This window comes from Lampetra planeri, chromosome 7 (assembly GCF_965212315.1).
Source record: "Lampetra planeri chromosome 7, kcLamPlan1.2.h2, whole genome shotgun sequence".
In the NCBI taxonomy this organism is placed as follows: Eukaryota; Metazoa; Chordata; class Hyperoartia; order Petromyzontiformes; family Petromyzontidae; genus Lampetra; species Lampetra planeri.
In genome coordinates, this window is record NC_136113.1 from 8,362,452 (window position 1) to 8,388,505 (window position 26,054).

Genomic DNA, 26,054 nt, shown 5'->3' on the forward strand with positions numbered 1-26,054 from the left:
ACGACCTGATTTCATTGCTCCAATTTCTCGGTTGACGTCCTCTTGGGCATGTTCCCATTCCCCGACTGCCGCTCCATGATTACTGCTGCTGACCATCCGTCATCATCCCTCCTAGCCATGACGTGTCCAGCCAAAACCCACTTTCTTTTCTCAACGGTTTCAATGATGCGTACGTCCTCTCGTCAAAATATATGTCAACGAGGAATATATGAACCTATTTAACAATTACAATGATCTAGTAATGGGCACTTATCAATATTTACTCATTTAAATCTGTACTCAAGACCAGCCTTTCTACTCAGCTTTAATTCGTGTTTGGTATAGCTGAAATATATGTATACTAGCAGAAGTACCCGGCGTTGCCCGGGTGAAAAATATATTTCTTAATAACCTTACATATATACACATATTTCATTGGTATGTAATGTTTGAAAGTTTTCATAACATTTTAAATGTATTTTCCCCCCGGGCAACGCTGGGTATATCGAGTTTATACCATAAAGTCGTCGCTTGACATGGGTGGGGTGTCGAGGCCTAGTACCGTGCAGAGCCTCCGGCCTCGCCTAGATTGCCCACTCGGCTGAGGCTGGGTACTGGGGCCGTCCCCCCCCCCCCCCCCCGCGTTACAATAATACTGTCTAATCGCTATAATTTTATTATCTACCGACCCTATAATAGTAATTGCACACATTGGGGTGGGGGGGGAGTGAAGAGGACGTGAAACTTTGATAAATTTACCTCAGAGTCGCGTGTTAATGCGTGCGCATATTTTTAACGGGAATAAAAAATGGCGTCCACCCCGCAGCGAAGGCGTCGCTACCCGTTGCCAGGAGCAACCGCCGTGGTAAACCAAACGGACCAATCGTGTCTCGCAAATCCCTCACATTTCGTCCAATGAAACTGCATATGGTCCAGCGACACACAGACACACACACAGACAGACAGACAGATTTGCGATTATATATATATAGACTAGCAGTAGTACCCGGCGTTGCCCGGGTGAAAAATATATTTCTTAATAACCTTACATATATACACACCCTCACCACTCACCACTCACCCTCACCATTCACCCTCACCACTCTCCCTCACCACTCTCCCTCACCAATCATCCTCAACAATCACACCCTCACCAATCACCACTCACCCTCAACACTCACCCTCACCACTCACCCTCACCATTCACCCTCACCACTCTCCCTCACCACTCTCCCTCACCACTCATCCTCACCAATCACACCCTCACCAATCACCACTCACCCTCAACACTCACCCTCACCACTCACCCTCACCACTCACCCTCACCACTCAACCTCCCCTCACCACTCACTAATCACCACTCACAATCGCCACTCAAAACCGCCCTCACCATTATATTTTTGCCCCAGTCAATGCCGGATATTTCCCATTCGTAGCAGTTTATATCAACTCTATAAGCAACTTATATTAAACAGGAAGCGCGATCCTAAAGTAATTAACAACCTTCGATTAGTCCTTTGTGCGATTCAAAGAATCGATTCCTAGCATGTTGGGGGTTTACATTTTGAATGATAGAGTTTAATTTTCATTGTTATTTTATTTTTTTTCAGGAGTTTTTAATTACATTTTTGCCCCAGTCAACGCCGAATATTTCCCGTTCGTAGCAGTTTATATCGACTTTAACCAACTTATAGAAAACGGGAATCGTCCGAATCTAAATGAATCTACAACCTTCGATTCCATTGCGCGATTCAGAGAATCGATTCTTGGCGCGTCGGGTTTAAAAGTAATTACACAGTTGTTTTTTCATTGGTATGTAATGTTTGAAAGTTTTCATAAGATTTCAAATGTATTTTCCCCCGGGCAACGCTGGGTATATCGAGTTTATACCACAAAGTCGTCGCTTGACACGGGTGGGGTGTCGAGGCCTAGTACCGTGCAGAGCCTCTGGCCTCGCCTAGATTGCCCACCCGGCTGAGGCAGGGTACCGGGGCCGTTACCCCCCCCCCCCCCCCGCGCTACAATAATACTGTGTAATCGATATAATTTTATTATCTACCGACCCTATAATAGTAATTGCACACATTGTGGTGGGGGGGGGGGGGAGTGAAGAGGACGTGAAACTTTGATGAATTTACCTCAGAGTCGCGTGGTGGGTGTCGAGGCCTAGTACCGTGCAGAGCCTCCGGCCTCGCCTAAATAGCCCACCCGGCTGAGGCTGGGTACGGGTGCCGTTCCCCCCCCCCCCCGCGCTACAATAATACTGTATAATCGCTATAATTTTATTATCTACCGACCCTATAATAGTAATTGCACACATTGGGATGGGAGGGGAGTGAAGAGGACGTGAAACTTTGATGAATTTACCTCAGAGTCGCGTGTTAATGCATGCGCATATTTTTAACGGGAATTAAAAATGGCGTCCACCCCACAGCGAATGCGTCGCTACCCGTTGCCATGGGCAACCGCCGTACAATGAAACTGTGTATGGTCCGGCGACACACAGACACACACACAGACAGACAGATTTGCGATTTTATATATATAGATTTCTTCAGTGATTTGTGTTGTGTACAAGCGCTTTTATTGATAAACCTTGTTAATTGTTTTTTTAAAATAAATATTGATCGATCGATTGAGATTGCAGATATGAAGGCTGGATAACTGTAATAATATATGAACAATTAGAGCAGTTCAGTACACAGTTTAACAATTCACCTATTTGTAATTGTATGACATTCGACTGCTGATAAATTGTCGGTACGATTCTTGGTAACACGTGGGTTCTCTTTTTATGTTTTGTTGTTGCTGCTGCTGCCTATTTAACAAGAACATCGTGTCACTAAACGAGTTAATCCCAAATACAAGATTAAAGAAACTTGATTGCGACTGCAAAGGAACCGAACAATGTTCTCTGGTCGGGGAAAAAAAGAGTCATCTCCCACAGGACTTGATGACTGATGGATTTCTGTGCCAGACTGCATCCATCAATATCACTTATCAGCCTAAAGGACAGCCGAGTCCGGTAATCTACCGCACGGCAGCAGCCTCACATGCTGCCAGCGCACCTAGGAAAAGAACAATTGTGGACTGTTTCAATCTGTTATTACAATGGTGCAATAATACCACGACATTATTATTGTCAGAGGCTTTCCATGCTAGCTGCAATGCACTCACATTCGCCGAGCATGAAAATTATGCCGGCGGCAAGTACAATTAAAAAAAAAATCTCACCGCATTCGTCAACACAAAAATGTATACAGTATTCTCCAGTTCGCAATGTGTTCCCGGAAAGTAGGACGCGATCCTTAAACATTTGCTTTTAAATACAACGGGGCAGGGGATGGGGGGAGTGTGTCTTGTAAAACGGAGAAAACGTTCGCAGGCTGACGTTCCACGAAATGGTCCTTCTGCCGGACGGAGAGAAATAGAGAGAGGGCAGAGAGACTGGGGACTCTTTTGGTAGCTTCAAGACTGGTGTGGGACCACAGCAAAACTGGGGCATTAGGGTATTTGACAGTTGAATCCTTTTTGAACTGACGTATGAAAGTATTCCATTAGGAGGCGGTCAGTATTACGAAAATGCTTCAAGTATTTTTTATAGAAATAAAAATGTACATATAAACGTCTACATTCAAGGAAAAAACATCAGATGTTACTGCCAAACTGCACCATGTCTCGTGTCACATTACTGTAGAGCCCACAATTATGCCGAATTAATAATTTCCATACGTCAAGCCACTCGTGTTATATATGAACACGACTTCTAGTCGACAATTACGTGAGCCCTCAGAGTTTAATATGAAAAGAGGCAAAACATTGAGGATGCATTCGGATTTACTCTCACAGTTGTTGCACTTCCGAGAGGAGATGGAGCAATGAAACGAGATGGAATATTACATCGTAGGATTGCAAGGTGGCAGCAGCTTGTGGAGGATTTCATCTAGCAGTGGATTGACCATGGTTTATGATGATGATGATGATAGTTTACTGAATATGTTTTTTGAGAAGGCAAATCTATACTATGCATGCGGATGTGTATTGCAATGAGGTACTTCACACTAAAAACAGAATTATGCTTGGTATGGTATGCAATAGCCCATCTGTTTGTGTTTTGAGGTAAACATTATTATTGAGCTATGTTCGTATCGCAGTAGGCAATTTGAACATATGGCAGACTAGACAGTACTGTACTGTCAGTACGGAAGAGACGGTGAAAAAGGGACAAAGATGATATTCTTAGTTTTTTTCGGTAAAGTCACGTAGGTAAAACATTAAAATTAATAAAAGTAAAATAAAATAAAAATCACGACGTTTCGGAGGCAACACAAGCTTCCGTCTTCAGGTGGAACCGTCACAGCCACGACAGCTGTATCAAGTAAGATGAGTCAATGATCGATTTGAATAATAGCCCCTAAATAATATATATATATATGTATCTTTACAGGTGGATCAGGAATATAGCAAGTATGTTGACATTGGAAATCCCGTTTGGCGGTTGACTCAGCCCATCATCCCTCTGGGGTTGATATAATAAATACCACTTTGTGGAGAAGTCGATGGGATTTTAACCATGGATATAGCTAGACCAACAATAGGAATGTGGAAGTTTCGCTAGTGGCTCAGGACTCTAAACTTGAGATGAACACTGCCTCAATGCCCGTCTGTGCAGGGAACCACTTTGCTGATATTCTTAGGTTTTTTCCAACCATTATATAAACGGAGTGGTAGCTCCTGCAATCTCTCATTTACTTGATACAGCTGTCGTGGCTGTGACGGTACCACTGAAGACGGAAGCTTGTGTTGCCTCCGAAACGTCGTGATTTTTATTTTTTATTTTTATTTTATTTTACTTTTTAATGTATTTACCTACGTGACTTTACCGAAAAAACCTAAGAATATGAATCTTTGCAGTCACGAAAGCTTAAAATCTAGACACTTTGCTGATGGTTGTAGGTAGGCAAGTGATAATCAAATGTAACTTATAAATCCACACCAGCCACAGCTGTGAATAGCCTACATGCAGTGTTCTATTTGGCTTGCTTTTTTAATGAGCAGCTCTGCCCATCATTGGTATCTCTATCCTAACACTGGCTGCCCTTCCGCTCATCAACACAGATATGTGCACGAGGTTAAGTTCATATATAAAAAAAAACACTGAATACGAAATTACCACCAAGTTTGCCTCGTTAACGTTTACCAGATGTAAGCTCTCACATCCCTACGACGTGCGACACAATTCCTGACGTGTCGACAGTTAATGTGAGGACTTGAAGACCGCTCCTCCATCCGTGGACCCGTCATGAGCTGAGCACAGTATAGGATCTCTTTTAGATCTATCGACTACTCTCTATGAGATCAATTGTATTCGTTGCTAAGACAATCTGAATGTAAATGTACATATATTTTAATTGCCTACTTCTACCTTACCGAATTTGTATCTTGCTTGTAATTAACAATGCCCTAGAAATTAAAATAGGTAACACGCTGACATTTGTAGGCAATCGCCGTTCTTCAGAGCAGGGAAGAGGCACAGTAATATTGATGGACACACTTGGATTGATCACCACATAATTTAGCAACCAACTTTGTTACAATTCCCCAGTTTCTTCATGGAATCATTGTATAATGTGTGATCTCAAAATATAAGTTAGTTGATGATTATGCCCGTCTCTCTTCTCTGAAGGAGAGCCATTGTCCACAATGTCAACTGAATGCTTATTCTTCTGTTGTAAGGCTGTGATAATGACAAATGTCACAAGTTATTTTTTGTTTGCCTATTTAAAACTGATTGGCTGAAACTAATAATGCATAGGATAGGTCAAGATGGATTTCCTGCAGACCACTCTGTGATCCAAATGTCAGGCTGTGGTATCCTGCCTTGTCATAATATGTCAGACTCAAGCTTGAATTTAAGTCAAATTGCTTCTTTGTTATAATGCAATACTGTTTCACTATAAAGTAATTTATTTAGATATTTATCGAGCTTGTGTTGAGGTCATGGACCATCACATTTGCTTCTGCGTGTAGTCAGTCCTGACGTATAGTTAATTTAACCGTTGATTAGTCATGACAGGGACAATTGCTTTGTTTGCATTCTTGAATAAAAATTCTGAGACCCAACTATTGGCACGTCTGTATGATAAAATAAAATATATTCAGAGCCACAAACTATGCACAATAACTGACTGGCATAATTGGGAATTTGGATGATATAAGAACAGCACATGACAGTGGTTCGATTGTACATTTTTACCAAATATTTTGTCGTTACACAAAAAAGGTCTTATTACCAAAAAAAAACCTGTTCTTTAAAAGTTCCGTGTTTTTTTTTGTTACACAAGACGAAACCCGTTTTGGGTCTATATGAAAGCGACAACAATCGGGTGGTAATTTGAACTGAGAATGCGAAACTCATATCACTGGGAATTATTTTGTATTCATTTGTAATGAGGGAGCTCGATGTCAGCAAATTGGGAGCATTTTGAAACATTAAATAGTAATACTCCACTCTTGTGCAGACTTTCCTACTCAAAATATTCCTTTCCTGATCCGGGTACATCGAATGAGCATATCTTAACACACAATTGTTGAATGAATAACAATGTATGATTTCCTAAACACGATTATAATTGCAAAGGAATGTATGACTTAGAAGAACATTTGAGGACTTTCTCAGTGATTATCTTCAATAATAATAATAATATAATTCCCAGCCAATTGTCCACCAATCGGTGGATGAAGACGTCTTCACACCGTGTCAGTAATAGGGGTTGACCATACCTCACCACGCTGGCGAGTGTTGGTTGGTGAATGGGAAAGACTGATTCAGTCTTCACTTGCCCTGGTGTTCACCAGGAATACAACGACATTCATAGCGTGGTGCCTCGCCGTTGTGCCACTGCTACTCAAATTGCATAAAAATAGTCCAATAATTGACACTGCTATGGTTATTTTCATATGCATATAAATTATCACGAGAAGCCAGTTTAAGGGGCTAAGGTATGGTTCATTATGCAATTTGCAGTAAAGCCAAAGATGTATATTTTTCAGCAGCTTAAATGTATGTTGTGCAGTAACATTCGTTATGCATGCAGAAACACTAATAGTTGTACACCATTGGGTAATAGATTATGTTTGTTCCTTTGAATGGACGTAGAAAGAATGCCGAATAATAAATCCGCAGAAATACATTAGCGCGTGAGCCTTGAAATGAAAAAAATATATCTAACACATACAAAATCCCACACACATTCAGACTTTCCGCACGGACTGACTATACACAGACCAGTCAAGAGCTTGTAAGCACAATTGCCATATGCCTCATGCATCCACCACTGCATTAAGACAATTTATAATAAAAAATATACAAAACTATATTGGTCTACAACGTTCTTTATTTTGTAATCTCCAGCTCTTAGGCACAACACTGGTATCATAGCAACCATTTCTCCGGTAATATTCTCATGGTTAAGCATTTTGTCGAAATAACTGTAACCTACCATGTTCAATTAATTATCAATGTAAATATACCAACTCGTGCAATGCAGTGATTGCATGGAACAGCTTTTGGTTGGTAACACGCATTGTTTGGTGCCACCTAAGCACTATTGAGCCTTTTTTTGTTTTGTTTCCATGGCGCATTCCAATTTGCAATTGGCTCCATTGAATTATGCTGTAGCCTTGGAAATGGCTGTGGTGGGAAATGATTTCTCCACATCTCCAAAGGTATCGGCTAGAGCTGACAATGAGGAAAGACTGCCATATACACGTGTTGAAAACACCTTTAAAATTAGCACCCAGCCATTGTCAAATAAATAACTGCTGCTGTTATAAGGTCGCAGTCATTACACACACGCAGTGTTTGCCGCAAATGAACCAGAATACTTTGCTGACCTCATCAGGGAGAATAAACCATCGCGGGAATTCCGGTCATACTCGCAGCCGCTTTTGGCTATCCATCGAACCAAGACGGTTGCCACATTGCGCGCTTTCAGAGATGTGCTTCTACGGCTGTCTGGAACGCTCTTCCTTCCTATATCACGAAGCCACCGGAGCTACGCATTTTAAAATCTAGATTGAAAACTAATTTCTTTAGAACTGCTTTTTGTGTTTAGTGCGTTGTCCTTCCCCATGCACCTCTGATTATCACGGTTGACTATGTACGGTGCAAAAGAACATCAACATATATACACATATAACAAACATACATACAACGTAAATACAAGATATGTATGTACATGCTGCAACTGGCAACAGGTCACCTCCTCCTGCTTCCTATCTCCCCACCCCCAAGCGATTGAATAAATTAACATGATTCAGAGTCACAATTCAATAAAATAATGAAGTTTTGGTTTGGTGAAAATAGCGGTCTCTAGTGGTTGCAAGTAATGTGAACCTCTTCTTGGTTCTTTCGGTAAAGTCACGTAAAGGGAAGTAATAAAATAATAAAAATAAAACATAATAAAATAATTCTCACGACGTTTCGGCCACAACGCAAGCAGCCGTCCTCAGGTGAAACCAGGTCTGTCGAGGCGACAGATGAGGACGGCTGCTTGCGTTGTGGCCGAAACGTCGTGAGAATTATTTTATTATGTTTTATTTTTATTATTTTATTACTTCCCTTCTCCGTGACTTTACCGAAAGAACCAAGAAGATGAATCCCTGCAGTTACGAAAGCTTTAAATCGAAATTTAATGTGAACCTATTACATACAATGTGTATATAATATAGTCAGGTCTCTGCAATTTTCATATCAGGGCTCTACGACACATTCGACCACGAACAGGTAAGTCTTGACAAAGCCAACACCGGTGGCGTGTATCATAGTATCGAAAAGGCGAGATTATTCCAACTCACTAGTCTATGAGATATCTGGCTAAAATAATTACCAAGCTGCAGCGAGTACAACATTGTATGGCACGTGACGTGATGATACTGCAAGATCCAACCATGTCTGTCCAGTGCTCGCTGAGCTGCATTGGCTTCTGGTTGCCGAACGAATTACATAAGGTCACACTCAATACACACAAAGCGCTTGCCACAAATGAACCACAACACCATGCTGAACTCGTCAAGGAGCATAAAGCATCACGCAAACTCCGGTCATCTTCACAGCTATCCATTGAACAAAGACAGTCACTGCATCACACGCTTTCAGATGCGCTTCTACGGCCATCTGTAATGCTCTTGCTTCCGATATTAGGAAGCCCACTGGAGCTATGCACTTTTACATCTAGATGGAGAACTAATTTGTTTAAAACTGCTTTTTGTGTTTAGTTTGTTGTCTTCCCCCGGCACCTCGAATTAGCACGGTTGGCTACGTACGGTGCGAAAGAAGTTCAACATACATTCATGAGGAGGAATGTAAAATAATTCTCACGGGTAACAATTTTAATCACATATCGCGGGTGTAAAACAAATCTAGATTAATAAATAGATTGATGCATCTTTTCATGCCTAATATTAATTCGCAAATTGGAAGTAATTGTATCAACAGCTGTATTATTTATTTGCGTAATTCCACATTGTGCAGACAGAAGACAAAAACGGAGGTTGTCGAAATCATTGTCATCAGCCATGGTCATTCCAATTGTGGATGAAGGCATCGTCACGTTTATGCCTGCACATAAACTGATTGAATATGCTTTTGCATATTGAAAAGCATATTAATTTAACACACTGCGCGTGTTATTGCTTTAAAAATCAAGTGCGTAGGCCATTTACGCGAGCCAGTTCGGTAACCCACACTTCATTTGGCTCATATTCTGCATTCTACCGCTCTCATAAAACTGGCATGAATCTCCAGTGCCATCGGGCAGATCTAAAGTGAGTAAATGTGCAGTCATTTAAAGTTGATATTAAAACAGATGTCTCATCAGCTTAAAGTGCAACCACGTGCACAACAGCACACCATCATGTGCAATTTTATGAGCCAGTCACGCATATGGTACACATATCTATTGCACTTAAAGCGTACATCTAATGGCATGGGGTGGAGCGGTGGAGCAGTGATGCAGTGGTTATCACATTGCACGATTAACCTGGAAACTCGAGTGTGATTCCCGGACATGACTAGCATCAGTGGGGAACGATATCCATACCAGTATTGGGCGTATCTCTTCAATCCCAGACTGAGCCAACAACCGACCATGACCATAAAGGCATAGGAAGACCTTGATTCATCAGTGGATGACAAAGAGCTTACAAAGTTTGAAATTGGCATAACTTATCAATACTTTATAGTGATACATCACTACCTGCCAATATTATAATAAGACTGTATTATAATAACAATTGAAAATAAAAGTCTTGGTAAATAAGAAGGCTTCTAATATCCACTGGTAAGCAGATATTAATTTACTTTAAATATACTACTGGAAATTACTGTACAAGCAATGGCTACACACATATCGTGCGGTGGAAACACTTCACGACATGGCATAATGGAGCATTTCGATGCAGGCCTATTTTCTTAATTTGGTCATTTTTTGTATAATTTTGGGGGCAATCTACTTGTCAAAACATCATCAAATGAAAGAGATTAAGACAAATAAGAGCATGGTTACATGGTTAAGACAAAAATGTACCTTTTTTATCCAAGGAAACTGTCAAGGAACCAAAAAGGGTCCTAAAACATAATGTGTGATGTTCGTAATCACTCATTTAAAACAAATCAATTATCACCTTCATGGTTAACAATTTCAAATAGATGGTCTCATTAAAGGTGGTGGGGGAGAGGTTTGTGCACGTGTGAACTCGGTGCACTTTTGGAACAAAATTTCATAGCGGGTGAGCAGGAGGATGCTAATTTGGGACTCATGAGCAATTTAAGACACAGATCGTAAGTTGTTAATTTTAATCGAGGATTTGTCACTTTGATTAATGCATATGTCTAAGCCCAAAGCACCGGAGCTTATTTGCAGAAAGGTCATCTCTCATCACTTGTAACATAAGTACAATGTCTAACACATCCCAACTATAACACAGCATAGCAAAGCTTGCATAACAAGAAAAAAAAAGCAATTTAAAAGTTGTATATAGTTATGTGCATTATAACTAAAATGGTGTCAAATTATGAGATTTCATCCACGAAAATCCAAATCGCAAAGCGTGTTCCACAAGGTTTGGTGCTTGGTCCGATTTTGTTCTCTGTTTCTGTAAATAACCTTGGACGTAACTTTCATTATTCACAAATGAATCTCTTTTCAGACGACGCAGTCACGCTAGTCTCAGTCAAATCCTTACATTAAGCACATCAGAAATTCCAGATTTCAAAACCAATGCACTTCCCTGAATCTGGTTCTCAATATAAATAAAACTCAGCTTGTGCTTTTCTCCCCAAGGGGAAATCTGGTAGCTCTTGGAAACCACAACTTTCAACAAACAAACGACTACTCATATTTGAGTCTGTTGATAGATTCAAAGACTGTCATTTCAACACCATATTGACCACATCTCAAAGAAAAAAATTAGAGTTTCTGTATAGAAAAAAGCACTGCCTACTGGTTCAACTACATCCTCAGATTCTATGGAGGCTTCTACCCTGACACTCCTTGAATACTATGATGTAGCCTACATGTCAGCTGCACAAACTCAAACCATTGTCTCACTCTATACTTAAATTTGCAATGGATGCATGTCCATTGGGCTGTATTCATCTTTAAAACAATATTAGTGGCAATTCTGCACTGTATAGAGCCAACTCTAACACCATAGGCAAACCAGAGTAATCTATGACCAACATCAAATTGTTGGTTGACTGCCCCGAAAGTGAGGACTTGGCACCAAAGCTTTTGCTGTTGTAGCACCCACCTTCTGGACTATGCTCGTATCCTCTCGCAATTTAGTTAATTTCCAATCAAGAAATGCCCTTAAACGCATGCGTGATGTCAATTACATCCACATTTGCAATTATGACTTGCAACTATCATTTGACTAAAATGTCGGGTGGAATTTACGCTTCATTTGGTATCGTTTGTAACTATTTCTGAAATATTATTTTCAATATCATTATGTTGTTTTGTTCAAGTTTATGCACGATTGTTCAATGAATCTACCTATGTAACATCCTCTGTAATTTTATTCCATTGCCAACCCTAGCTTGGGCTGAACACCTGGGCAAGAAGGCACTTTATAGGTCATGGAAAATGTAAAAACGCCTTGTATGAGAGCCGATCATTATTTCAAGTAATAACCTGGCTTATTTGGAAGAAATACTTTTGTACCATCATGGCAGACCAGACAAAAACCACAGAGAAGTTGCCAGCTTAAAGAAGAACTACATCTCAACAGTATAGGAGATATCTCTTTGTACCTTGCAAGCAGAGGACATTTAGGACAGGCGATTTGTGAAACCATTCAAATTCTCTTATCGCAAATCTGTCCCGTGCAAGATGGCCTATTTGACCAGCCATCAGTGGCAGACTTGATGGACAGGAAATCCATAATGCATTTTGCACTTGTGCAGAACGGTGAGTATGTGAACAGCAAGCCTGCACACACTTGATTTCTCTGATTGTGCCTTGTGTTATATCCACAAAGAGTATGCATTAGATATATCTAAAAGCATTCCAGCATTCATTACAAAAATATCTATCGCTGGTTATAAGAAATGCATGACAAACTGACCTCCACTTTACCTTCACTGACAATCATGTACCAAAGATCAGAACAATGTTACATTGCAATTTATATAAGCATCAAAGCATATTATTGGATATTAAAATAAGAGCATATTTAAAGTGTCAGTCACTACATGACTTTGTTTAAAACTCAAATTAATTAGCAACGGAGGTACAATTTCTGTAAGGAAAAACTGTTAATTGGGTTATCAACATTATAATGATATTCTGTACTTACTATTAAATCTTGTTGCATATGTTTACGTTGAAAGTAATGCACATTAATCAAATAAACGAAACCAAAAGAGCCTAAGAGATATCGGGGGAGCTTATCTTGAGAATTATAAACAAAGCGTACCCTGCCTCAAGTGACAAGGTCACAGTGCTCAATTGTTCACCCATAAGAAAAGCCAGTGGGTGAAATGTGACAACTGACAAACTCGATATCCCTTGAAGGACACATATATATTAAGGATCACATCCTTTAACCAGGCACTTATCAGTTCCAGATGTATTCTCTCTGTTGTATCCCAACACTTACAATGATTAAGAAAAAATGAACTACATTATCCCATCCTTTATCCTTCCAGGTTCCTGCATTGCCCGGCAGTCATGATCAAGCACGGTTTGCAGATTGTAAGTGCACATTTATTTGCAGTACATTGTGGTGTTAGCAATATTATTCCTGTTGTATTGCAGCATTTGATCTTCTTTTATTTCAAGTATGCCATGATACGCCGGAATGATGTGTTAGTTATTCATTCTTGTGGTGTTACACAATGAATATACTTCAAATGTATGCTTATTTACTTATTTGCTGGGCAGTGGTGGCTCTGCACATGGCTTAGAATCCAGCACTTTTGGAGGCAGCAAGGGTTGGTGGATCACACAAATGTTGTGAAACTCGCTTTGTGTGGGCATTGCGGAGGTGCTATACCCTAGCTTGCCAGAAGGAGGCAGTACAGCAAGTGGACTCATCGCTATCTGTAGCCATCTGTTTGGGGATAGAGTTGATTTTCTGTCCGGGTACTACGGTTTGCTCCCACTTGTATAATAAACACTCATCATGAATGGGTTGAACATTTTTTACAATCAAAACCCAATGCAGGACCCTCCTGCATTTGGTTATGCAGTTGTTTTTGTAATTACATCACACATATATTTAGAAATTTAATTACACAGATTTCTTATATTTGATTTGAAAACTCATTGTAATCCTTGCGAGATTTTGAACACACACTCAAGCAGGCATTGTGCTTTATCCATTATTTGTAAAATAAAATGTTATGAGAGAACACATTGCACACGTTGCAGTCCATAAAAATCCCATGTTACTTATTGAACTAAATTAGTTAAAGTTCTGAAATAGCAAAAGCGATACTGTGTATTGCACATAGGAATGTACTAGGCCTTAGCACACTCTACATATTCACATGTTTTGTGACTTCAAAACAGCAATTTTAACCGTTGCAATTTGTTGCAGACTTACAAGGTGCAGTAAAACAAGTAGTACTTCATTTCATTTGTGCAATGCTATAACTCCAACATCGATACACACGGCTGACAAAAATGGGGCTAACAAATAAGCCGAGTGATTAGTCATTCCAACGTTTTTGTATCGATTGTCCGAAGCTTATCAATGGCCCTTCACGAATACGAACCTTGTTTTCTTCCAGTCATTTCTGCTGGAGATTGATTTGGATTAAAAAAAGGCAGTGATACTCTAACGTTATATTGCTGATTGAAAAACTCTAATGGTCTATAAAGGTAGAATGTCAATCCAAGTGCCATTGGTGACCTTATAAGCCCTTGCATGCATGATGCATGGCGAAGTGGGGAAAAAGCAACAAACGATAAAACAGTACACTCATACCTTGATCGGCCACCATCAGATGCATGATACCTTGGAGGAGAATGAGAGTACAATCAGCCATATAGAAGGGGAACAGAGAAGGGGGGTGAGAGAGGGAACACAAGAGAGAAGGAGAGAGATAGAGACAGAGACAACAAAGTCTGCCATCACAATAACATGTTCAGTATTGTGACCGACATACTAAACAATGTATGTCTAAGCACCACACAGTCCAAAGCATTAAACACTGAAGTGCTCAATGCTTTTCCAAAGATCAAGAAGAACAAATCAATAAACGGCTATGCTTGCTAATCATCACCTGACGACTCGCTTTTAATGGTTTTATAATTGATGCTGAATTTGTTTGGGAAGAAAAAATATTAAAATTCACTCCAAGTTGGGATTATGTCTCAAACATACATTTGGCGCCATTTGTTAAAATTGTGGATTTTAATATCTTCACAGTCATAGTGATGTGCAGTCCCATACTTTTTAATGTTGTAAGTCAATGTATAACTTGCACACGGTAGTTGTGAGAAAATAAATTCGGAACATATTGCTATTTCCTCGAATGAAATGTAAAATAGTAGTTTATTGAAAAAAGTAGTTTATTGAAAATGAGGAATGGATTAAAAAAAAACTTTTTTTGCAAATTACCATTTGTTTTGAATGAGGGGTTGCTTTCATATATCTGCAATAAAAAAACTATGCTTGTGTACTCACTAATCTCTACATTCTAAGCAACATCAGTCTAAAATACCTACCTTCCTCAAAGTTGACATCTGACAGCATAAAGCAAGAAAAGAAAAAAGTCTTTGTTAGGCATGCAGTTGACAATTGTCTTTGCATGACAAATGTCATGCAGAAGAGCGAGCCCACTGGCTCGCGGATGAGAAAGACAACCAGCATATAGAATAAAAACTTATTCTGTGATTCTAGGCACTGTGAATCACAAGCAGACAGCACATTATTGAGAAAAGCAACAGTACACGAACACTTATAAAAATGAGAGAATCCATTCCTGGGGAATACACCTTTGGAGCAGAGATATAAGCCACACACAGAAAGTCTGCAGACCACAGGACAGAGTCATAAGAATGCAGCTCCTGTAAAATTTTCCCATGTCGAGATGGCATGCGCAGCTCAACTGATAAAATTTTACTAACATTCTCAAGACTCCAAAAAACTTTTGTTAAACAAAAAGAATAAAAAAAGAAACGCACGCCCCACGCGCTATCAAATTCAAAGCCCACTTCTGTGACGTTTATTGGCAAGGGAAAGCGTGGTGAATGTTACCACAATTGGGTTTTTTTTTGACGAGCTTAAATTCGATAGATGTATATTGTGTATCTGTGGAGTTTGCGAAATCAGGTTCGCCAGCAGAAATTTTTGGTTGCCAACATTCATCTTCAACATCGTCATCACTCTTCCCAGAGCTCACTTGGTCTTCAAAGGGTTACATTTAAAATGTACCTGTTAGGTGAATAAGTTAACATCACAACATTTCATGTCATCAAAACCTCATGGCGATGTACTGTAGTGCAATGCCCTCAATATGCAATGAGAAGACAACTCGTACAGTCGTATTGTGTAGATCTGTTCACCATGTGATATTTCAAGAATTACGACAATGTTCAAATACGTTTCTAAGAAATAAACCTCAATTGTGAATCACGTGAAAACGATTCTTTAGAACATAGTTTGTCATTTATAATCAAGTTTTAATTGTTATCATTGATCATAGACGGCTATTATACATTACACGTTAAGGGACTGTGGCAGTGCATGGTGGACATTTCATAAATATCACAGGAAAATAACATTCAGACAATAAACAATATTCTATGGGATTGAAAGGAATTATGCAGGATCCTATACACATTAAATATTCATGTAGGATTCTGCATAGCATTTATGAAATCTCAATGGATATCGGTTGAATTGTGTTTGGTTTACATCAGATGTATACACTGCATATGTTAAAATTGCCCCACTGTATATACTGGTGCGAACTGAACCTTATACACATCAAGGGCAGTTATAATGTATCCATATTAAAAGATGAAATTTAATCCTTATGGTCCATTTATTTCACCTAGTTTCATGTATTATATGTTAAGCCGAATGAATTACATTCACATTGAAATCGAAGGTAGATTGAACATGCCACATTAATGAAAGCGTTATTTAAACACCAAATAGATTAGTAGTGACCAAGTATTTGGAATAATGTAGAATCCAAACTCTGTTACTTGTCAGGCAGTAGAACCAAAGACAATTGCTCCAAAATCAGACTGCATTGCTCTTCATATTAATACACATACAAGACGTTATAAATGCATTTTTGTACGCAGAATAATTTCTACATTTCTAATTGTATATATAGCGTTTAGACCATATGCATTGCATATATGAGCTTTTGTATTTGACGGAGGTTACAGGATGAGTATATATTTTATTATGGATGTTGTTAGTTCCTCGTGTCTTTGTTTACTTTTACAAAATATATGACTGTGTTTTGTTTTGGGTTTTATTTTTCGGCTCAAGAAGATGCGATGGGTCTGCGCGTAATTCTTTTCCCATTTCGGAGCATGAAGAATTGCACTGGGAATCCATTTTGGGCACAGATGGATGCTCAGTTCCCCGAGCCATGTGCCAAAATCAATAGTTAATGACTCTTCCTTGCAGCTGCCCTTTGACAATACACGCGGACATTTACCATAAATCCGTAGCGAGCAGCATCGTTTTGTCAGTCACGATTCCCTACAACCAAGCTCATAGTGCCATGCCAGAAATGATGTATAGGGGTCTGCATCATTAGATGCTAATTATTGCCCTCAAGGCATTAACACCGTATGATAAACCCTTTCTCTGCATTTTGACAATTACTTAACAACTGAAATAACCTGTTTAAAGGTATTGCAGCCGTTTTATATAATGTAATTTGTGAATACAATTAATGACCAAACTGCACTATAAGAAGGTGTCATTAAAAATCGATTTTTCGGTTTTGACCACGTAACGATCTGACCAAATATGTGTTGGGGAAACCTCCACCAACCTGACAGCCCAGCCAAATAAATTACGTTGTTACGTGGTGCACAAACGTTTAATACATCAATTGTGATTATTTCAGTTCGCCACCGAGTTGAAGACCAATACTTCAAAAGAAATTTAGTAATGGATGCAACTTGTCATTTGGAAATACATCAAATATCATCAGGGAAAAAATATCCAGGACCTCAAAATGAGAATCCAGGAAGTGAGATGACCTACCCAACGTGTTAAGCAGTTATGGGTTTCAAACCTTCCATTTCAAATGGTATAATCGACACAAGGAAATGTATTGTAACATTTCAACTGGCAATTGATCTTTGGACAGCTTTACCTCAGACTTGACCGTCTTAAATCCTTCGACAATTACAAAAGGTGTTTACAAAAAAAGGAAACATTTTAAAGAATCCATGCAAACTATGATTAGGTTTCACATTACACAGCTAATAATGTTTTAAGAGTTCGTGGTGCCAAAACTTTTTCTTTCTTTTTTTCTTCAAAACAGGAAAATTCTGAACATTGATATTCAATGTTGTTTGGGTTCCCAAATTTTACGAAACAAAACAATGTAAATCTATGATGCAGGTTTTTGCAGTAGCAGCTCTTCGACGATGAGTGTTTTCGGGGTCATACTCTGTTTTTCGGCATGGTGTCGCGCCGAATGGCACGCAGGTACGACCCGAGAACACATCAGAGTACCATAATTGAAAGAGTTTCTCAGATTTAAAATATCAATTGTTTTTCACAAGTCATAAATGACTCGCACATATAAAATGGGCCATGCTTCTTTTTTTTTGGTGACTACTTCACAATGCAAGATCGCTTCTTGAAAGCAGTGCAATACTTGCTAGGGTGCTTCCATAAAGGGGCTTGTTTAATTGAATGTTATGTTACGTGTAATTATATACGGCTTTTAACGTTTCTTCATATGTGAGAATTAGACTTAAATATTGGCAATTTATACAAGTTTTGCTAACTAGTTTTTTGGATATTTTTTTTATTGTAGAATTATTATTATTATTTTACACTTTATTCCAAAACCAATCAACAATGATATCTGCAAAATAATTGCTTTGCTTAAATCACAATATCCCACAATATAGTTTTTTGGGCTCACATCGATTGTTAAACTTAAAAATTAACTACACTGGGGTTTTTCAAAATTCAATTATTGTAAAAGCTGCATAAAACTGATCCATACATGTTAAGCAATTGCCATGTCTGTCAAAAGTTACAAATAAAAACACGCTCTCAAATGTTGCTTTTAAAACGTGCCATCAAATTAATGATGAAATGACTAAAGAGTCAATGAAAGTGATTTAGTTAAATTACCCCCAAAATGTTTGTGATTAAATGATAGATATAAATAGACCTTTTCCAATAAATCTAATTATATGTGCACACCCTTACTGAGAAACAATTAAAACTGACATTGCACAAACCTTGCATTTGCTTCTATATGCTAAAACTAATTTTTGGAGTAATATTCCACAAGAAATACAATATAAACAGATTTGCCATGATATAAAAAAAAGTTTCACTCAGTGTTGGCACAAAGAACAAGTAAAACCCATAATACTTTGAAACTTGAACTACAAATGATTAATGCGGTTTTTATAATTTTACCATTAATCGTTTTCACTTTAGGAGTTATGTAACATTTAATTCAACAGAACGATTAAACCGGTTAATGTTTTCATAATAAAAGTTGACAAGAAAGTTGCGGCAACATGAGAACAGCTGGCGGTTAGATTGAAAGCCACTCGGAATCCAGGGTGGGCTGTTGAGGCAATAAATAAGATGTTACTGCTCGCCACCCCCTATAATTTGCATAACCAGCTGATGTTCCTGTCATTGGAACATGCGGTCCGAAACGTACAGTCTCATTAGCCACCGGCTCTGTCATGGGGACATGACAAATGTCTGCAGTAAATCTGCTCGGCGGTTGGCCCCGTTGCCATGACAACACACGTCTGCGGTGACTGTCACTCATTGGAGTACAAAATGTATTGGCAAATAAATAACAAAACATCGATGTACCTGTTACCTTCTCTTGCCCCCCCCCCCTAGATTTTCATCTTCTTTTCGTGTGTGACTGTCAGCGATTAGATAGCGTTTGCTCTTGTCCGCTTTGGTTGCCTTGTTTTAATAATAAAAAAAAGACTAGGCTCTCCTGAAGTCTGACAATTCAAATGGGAATGTTGTAGTGTATGTATAATGAGGCCCATTATGGGAATTTTTCTTGAAAAAATCATACGTGCAGCTATTATCACTTATTAGCATACTGCATATTACCTACTACAGATGCACACATAGTATTAGCATACACATTACTATAATAACACAGGTTATGGGTTTATTCCGAACTGCTCCCAGGGCACACTATTTTAACATATTTGTGTCAATGAACCAGGGAGTGTGATTATCCAATATGTGTTTAGGTGATTGCCATAGCATGTATAATGATATTCACAGAGAAATATCAAGTTTCCCAGAAATTCCAGCAGGTGGCACATAGATTTCTGATATTGGCATATATTTTTGTTATACCACCCAGGTGTGTATTTTTGAGAATGTTTATTATGGTAGTAAGTGCGTTTACAATTCAATATCCATCCAATGCCATGGCTGCTTGGTAAATTATGTGTCGCATGTTACCCCACCGAAAAACTGTACATACAATGGTTGTCAGGTTTATGTTCTTGGTAATATAAATCAGTCCAAGAAACGTGTTTAATAGAGCAACATCATTGACCCAAGCCGGCTGTTTTAAACGTGAACCAACAGAGATCAATTGATGTTGCATTTTGTGATATTATTTCCACACACCGTTGAGATAGCCATTGTAACCTGCAGAAATGCTCTTGTATTAAATATCCTTTAAATTATTATTGTTTTGAACTCCTCAACAAGACAACTCTTCTTTAAATTCGGCAGCAGAGCATTTTTTCCCTCGTTGTATTCTCTCTTCATGTGGACATCTTCCGACCACCACTTTCACCTTAATAAGAAGGTCATGACCCGTCGACCTTGGACAAGCCGCGCAAGTGCAGTATAGTGATCAGCAGTAAAGTGTGGTGTTGGCACGTGACGCGAATTTCCCACCAGTTTTTATTGTAACAATTCACTCGTAAAGTTCGGCTATGAAGCGGTACAATTGGATTACTTCTCCACTTTCTAGAAAGAGAGAAAGTCGCTTAACATTGCCATTACTACTATTATTTTGTAGCTATTATAGACAGCATTAAAAAAAAAAACATTTTTGAGGTCAATACTTGTATGTCATTTTTTGCCCTCGGTGTCAAGTTGTTGAAGAAAAAAATTGCCGATGCATGTATATTTATTAAAAGGGAATTCTGCTGCATGTACTGTAACAATATAAGCAGAGCAGTGGTTCCAGGAAGGGTGGGGGAGGTTCGGATGTTGTATATAAACGCATAAAACAATCATAGCATATATGGTGAATGTGCATCAGTTAGTCACTGTGAAGCAATTTGCTTTCCAACGATGGTTTGCATCTGCTGTATAGTACACACCTTCTCCAGGGGTTCCTTGATTTGATCTTACTCTACCATGCATATATAACACATTCTGCCAAATTATTAAGCAGAGTCTACTATTACAGTATACGCGTGTTCAATACTTGCAGTAAAAGAATGCAAATAAAACAATATAAATTGATGCATTATGGAAAACATTGCAGTGGAGGCAGAACGCATCTTTGTTTAATGTATTTAGCAGCATAATTTTGTTTTCAAAGGTGGATGCTATGTGTGCAGCGTTTAATTTTAACCTCTAAATGTTCAAACTACGGTATGAAGATGTCCATTCATATGTATTTATTAGTATTATATATTTTACATTAAAATCAACCATATTAGATTACAAATATTCAAATTTGTAATTTTACGATCGTGTATTAAGAATTATGTACTGCCATTAGTACGTGAAACTACACAAGCCCAGAGATTACACATTCTGTGGCATCAGAGCATTCGGCCCCCCACTGTTTCTCTTTCTTCCCATTGTCCCCCAAAGACAAAGACCCCCCGTATAGCCTCAACAAACTGTTGGGGCAAGTGCTATTCGCCGAGCACCTATGAAGGCCAGAATGGTTGGCCAACACCACACCCTTTGTCACCCCAGTGGCGATGTTCATACACCGCACCGGGTACTCATTTCAGGCTGAGTTGACCTCGGGGAGGTCCAGAACCCGTTCAGATAATCGTAATTGGTGTTGGCCGTGAGCGGGAATTGAACTCGAGCGGCAGGGTACGTAGTGCAGTGTGCTAACTGCTCTACGGGCGGCTTCCAAATGCCCTCCACACATGCTCAAACAAGCAATGGGGGTGATCATGAGCTTTAATTAGAAGCCTTCAGCAGCAGCTTCCGCATAGAACGTTACTCCAGCAAGTAAAACCAATTGACTCAATCTTATTATTATTACTAGGCGTGTGGTTGGAGTTTTTAAAGTGACTATTATTCAGGTTTGTGAATGTAATGGGCTTCCCTATACATTTGTAATCTACCGGATTAAATTGTATTTGTTTCGTTTTTTAAACCCCTCACCACGTCTAATAACACATTTATTGGAATTTAATTTTAGTAAAAAAAACAGTCTAATGGCCTTTTTAACCAAAGCATAAAAAATGTGCATGGAAAAAAGATTACTACGAGGAAACCAAGTGTCATGAAAACAAGACGAGAGGAGCAAGTAAAGCCCAGAGGCAATCTATTTACCCTCCGCCGTGTACCGCCTATCCCCTGCAGAGCGTGTGTTATATTAAGCAAATGCAGCTCATTTTCAATTTGGAAAAGCAAGAACACACGAGGCGCCCGTGCAGACCATTTCAGGGCACTTACCTTCGTGACAATAGCGGCCCTGGAAGCCAGTGTTGGAACAGTCGCAGACCACCTCCTTGATCTCCACCGAGCAGACGCCGCCATTCTTGCAGGGGTTCTGCTCCTTGCACACCTGATGCCACTCGGCCCGCACTCCCTTGCTGCTAATGAGTATCGGCGTCGAGTGGCCGTACTTGAGATTGGAGATGTATCCCTTGAACGACGGCAGGCCCTTCACCTCCTTCGAGGTGAGCTGCTGGATCCGCTCCTCGGTCGGGATTCCTCCCAGGAAGAGGTCGCTGCTGACGCTTAGCTGCTGCCCCCTAGACACGACCTCCCCCGAGACGATCTCGTCGTCCACCGCGAGAGTGATGTGCTTCAGGCGTATGCTGATGAGCAGCGCGTGCCAGTTGTTGTCGTCGATGCGCTTCGATGCCCTGTGGATGAGCGGCTGCGAACAGTGAATTTTTATTCGTAGCTGGACCTGGCCACCTGTGACTATGACCTCGAGATAGTCGCAGATGCCGGCGTCGTCCACGTACAGCAGAAGTCCCTTGGAATTATTGGTTTTGAACTGAAAACTCAGGTTTCCGTTTCCACTTTGGTCCCATCTCAAATACCTTGTCGACTGATCGGCTTCACCGGTGAACTCCAGCCCCATGGACAGATTTGTTGTCACGAAGAGGCACAAACTAAACACGATTGCGCAGCTCAGTGATGACATTGAACGAGTCATCTTCGCAATTTGAAGTGCAATTATGTATATGTTCAATATGTAACACTTTTTTGTATGTTTTAAACTTATGTATTTTTTTGTTGTCACCTAAAGTGCTAATGGTTTCCTTTAAGCAGCGAAATAGGTATGAAGGTAAAGCAGATAAAAGCTTTTAGGGGTGGGTGGGGGGGGTCTGGGAGGAAATGCAGTTCCACCTCTTGCTTAAGAGTAATATAAAATATGAAGTCTTCCTCCAGACAGGTACAGCTGTAAATCACACTGATGCACAATCTTGCTGATTCGGCTTTTTAAGATTCAGTGGAATTTCCAAGGTGGTAGAACACATAGAATCCATAATGGCCACTTCCAACCGGTGATTTCCTGCTCCGGCTGAACGCTACAAGGTTTTTTCCCTCCTCCCTCCGCAGTCTAACCCTGGAGGTCTAATTATTATGCGGCAGCTGTTGTTGCTCTCCTCGCCAATCTCTTACAAGGTGGTGGCGTTGCGCTTGTTTTCACTATCCTTTGGCTCTCGGTTCAAGACAAAAAAACTTAACTCCGCGATGCAGGAATTAGTGCTGCGGGCCTGAAAGAGAAATAAGGTCATAATTACCTGTTGTAAAAAAAAAACACGACACTTTAAGAAATGTGACATTTTGAAGAAAGTAACCATTAGTGGATATTTTATAGAGGTCACTGTGGAGCAACAGTGTTTGTAAAATGCTCTTTAATTTTTGGCTATGAAAGTAATTATACACTGCCATATTGCTCTACGATTACTTCTGAGCACTGCAAGAACCCGAACACATTTGAATTTCAAATATTCTTTGGTTGAACCAAAGAGGATGTATGGATCCCTGCAGTCACGAACAATTTAAAATATCGCTTTACTATTATTTTAATTTTAAAATGCCATCACGAATGTAATTAAAGCAAGAGAAAATAAAGGTTGAATTGATATGAACAGTTGTAATTATTTCTAGATTTGAAGCTTTCTTGACTGCAAGGATTCATACTATTAGGTTTTTTCGGTAAAGTCACGTAGGTAAAAAAAAAATCACGTTACCTACGTGACTTTACCGAAAAAACCTAAGAGTTCTAATTATGTATTGTTCCTCTATTCATGAACATTTTCCCATTTAAGTATATTTTGTCAAAACAGTACAATATATATCTATTTTTAAAGATGAAATGAATAACTGCGAAAAACAGATTTCACAGACAAGTTTTAAAAGACACAACAAGGGATGAGAATTGGAGATATAAGAAGTACACATCTGCCATCATCCAAAAACAATTACATCGGAATCCTTTGGACCAACTCAGCCCATAGTCCTTAGAGGGTTGGAAACCATGGCAGCCAATATCCACCACTCCCTCCTGGTCCTATAGCCTGAATTCCATTAGAAAAATGTAATATAACACATCACAAGCCATACCCTCATAGCTCAGTAGGGAAATATTTATTTATATGCCATTTGTTTATATGGATGTTTATATATATATTTATTTTCACACACATTTGGTGACTGCATAGAGTAGCTGCAAACGGAATTTCATTTCTGCGGAAGACAAGGGGCAGTGTAGTGCCTTGCCGATAGTAAAATTACACATAATCAAACACGGCAAACATCCACCTAATGAGCAATCTTGCACGCGCTCTGAATGCAAAATTGCTCTTGAATTGAGGTTTCAGACATGTGGTAAATCATTAAATGGCAAATCAGATAAAAAGTAAAGATTACAAAGGTAAAAAGAGAAATACAAACAAGAGCTGTGGTTTTCATGTTTCACACGAACGCAGATAGTGCCATCTGTGCATAATATTTATCTTTGATAGCTGGAAAGTCAGTTTTTTCGTTCTATTCAAAAGTACTACATTTAGAGAAAATAAATAATAATTCACAGCCCTTTGCCAATTCACTGCTGGATGAAGGCCTCACCATACCTCGACTGTCATGAGTGTTTGTTTGACCGTAATTCGTCGTGCTGGTGCCTGTAACTGGTTCACATATCACTCACGAATGACATTAGCCATGGCCTGGAATCAAACTCAACCAGCCTGGTCATAGCGCAGTGCGCCAGTCATTGCGCCACCACTCAAGCCTCGTCATTATATTTAGTCCGTGTAAATAATACAATGCAACAGGAATGTTCGTTTACTTATAACATTTGATAATCAATGTATTACAAAAAGCGCAATTTAAAGAACACTAAAGCAAAACATTGCATCGGCATCTAACATGTAAAAGTAATAATTATTTCAGACACTTAATTTAAGCTTTCATTAATATGCTTCATAATGGTCGTTTGCCCAGGTAAGCCTCACTGAGTCTCATGACTCTTTTCAGCAGGGTCCTGCCACACGTTTTCACTAAGGGGGCGATGTTGCAATGAGTAATCCCAATTGAGTATATTGCGGGTAATTATTTTACCATCTGTTTGGAATGTTTGGCCAACACCAGTTACAATTTTATGTTTTTTTTAATTGTGGGAGGAAAATGGAGATGTCGAGATAATCCATGCAGAAAAGAGCGAGAAACACATTCAAAAGCTACAGACAGAAAGGCACCTGAATCAGGAATCGAACCCAGGCTCTCACTTGCTTTGAGGAACAAGCCTTACTACTGCGCTCGCCTGCTATGCATTATCTTCTTGGTTCTTTCGGTAAAGTCACGTAGAAGGGAAATAATAAAAATAAAATATAATAAAATACAATTCTCACGACGTTTCGGCCACAACGCAAGCAGCCGTCCTCAGGTGAAGAACAGGTCTGTCGGAAAGACAGCGCCTGAATGAACACCACCAAGCTTGGCAAGGGTATATTTAAGCTGGGTTAGGGGAGGAAGGGTGCCTTGACAAAAGAATTTGCATATCAACAGATGAATTTAGCATATTTATAGAAATTCACCTGAGGACGGCTGTTTGCGTTGTGGCCGAAACGTCGTGAGAATTGTATTTTATTATGTTTTATTTTTATTATTTTATT

General features: G+C 39.4%; 1 protein-coding gene across 5 annotated transcripts in view; it reads right to left on the reverse strand.

Annotated features, from left to right (window-relative positions):
• The window catches only part of LOC144719900 (neurexin-1-like), a 297,506-nt gene that overhangs the window by 267,705 nt on the left and 3,747 nt on the right, over window positions 1-26,054 (reverse strand). For all 5 annotated transcript variants that reach the window (XM_078596215.1, XM_078596213.1, XM_078596212.1 and 2 more), the window contains exon 2: window positions 22,372-23,651. In XM_078596215.1, the coding sequence (XP_078452341.1) occupies window positions 22,372-23,086 (715 nt within the window). In that variant the 5' untranslated portion in view covers window positions 23,087-23,651. The remainder of the gene's footprint in view (window positions 1-22,371; window positions 23,652-26,054) is intronic.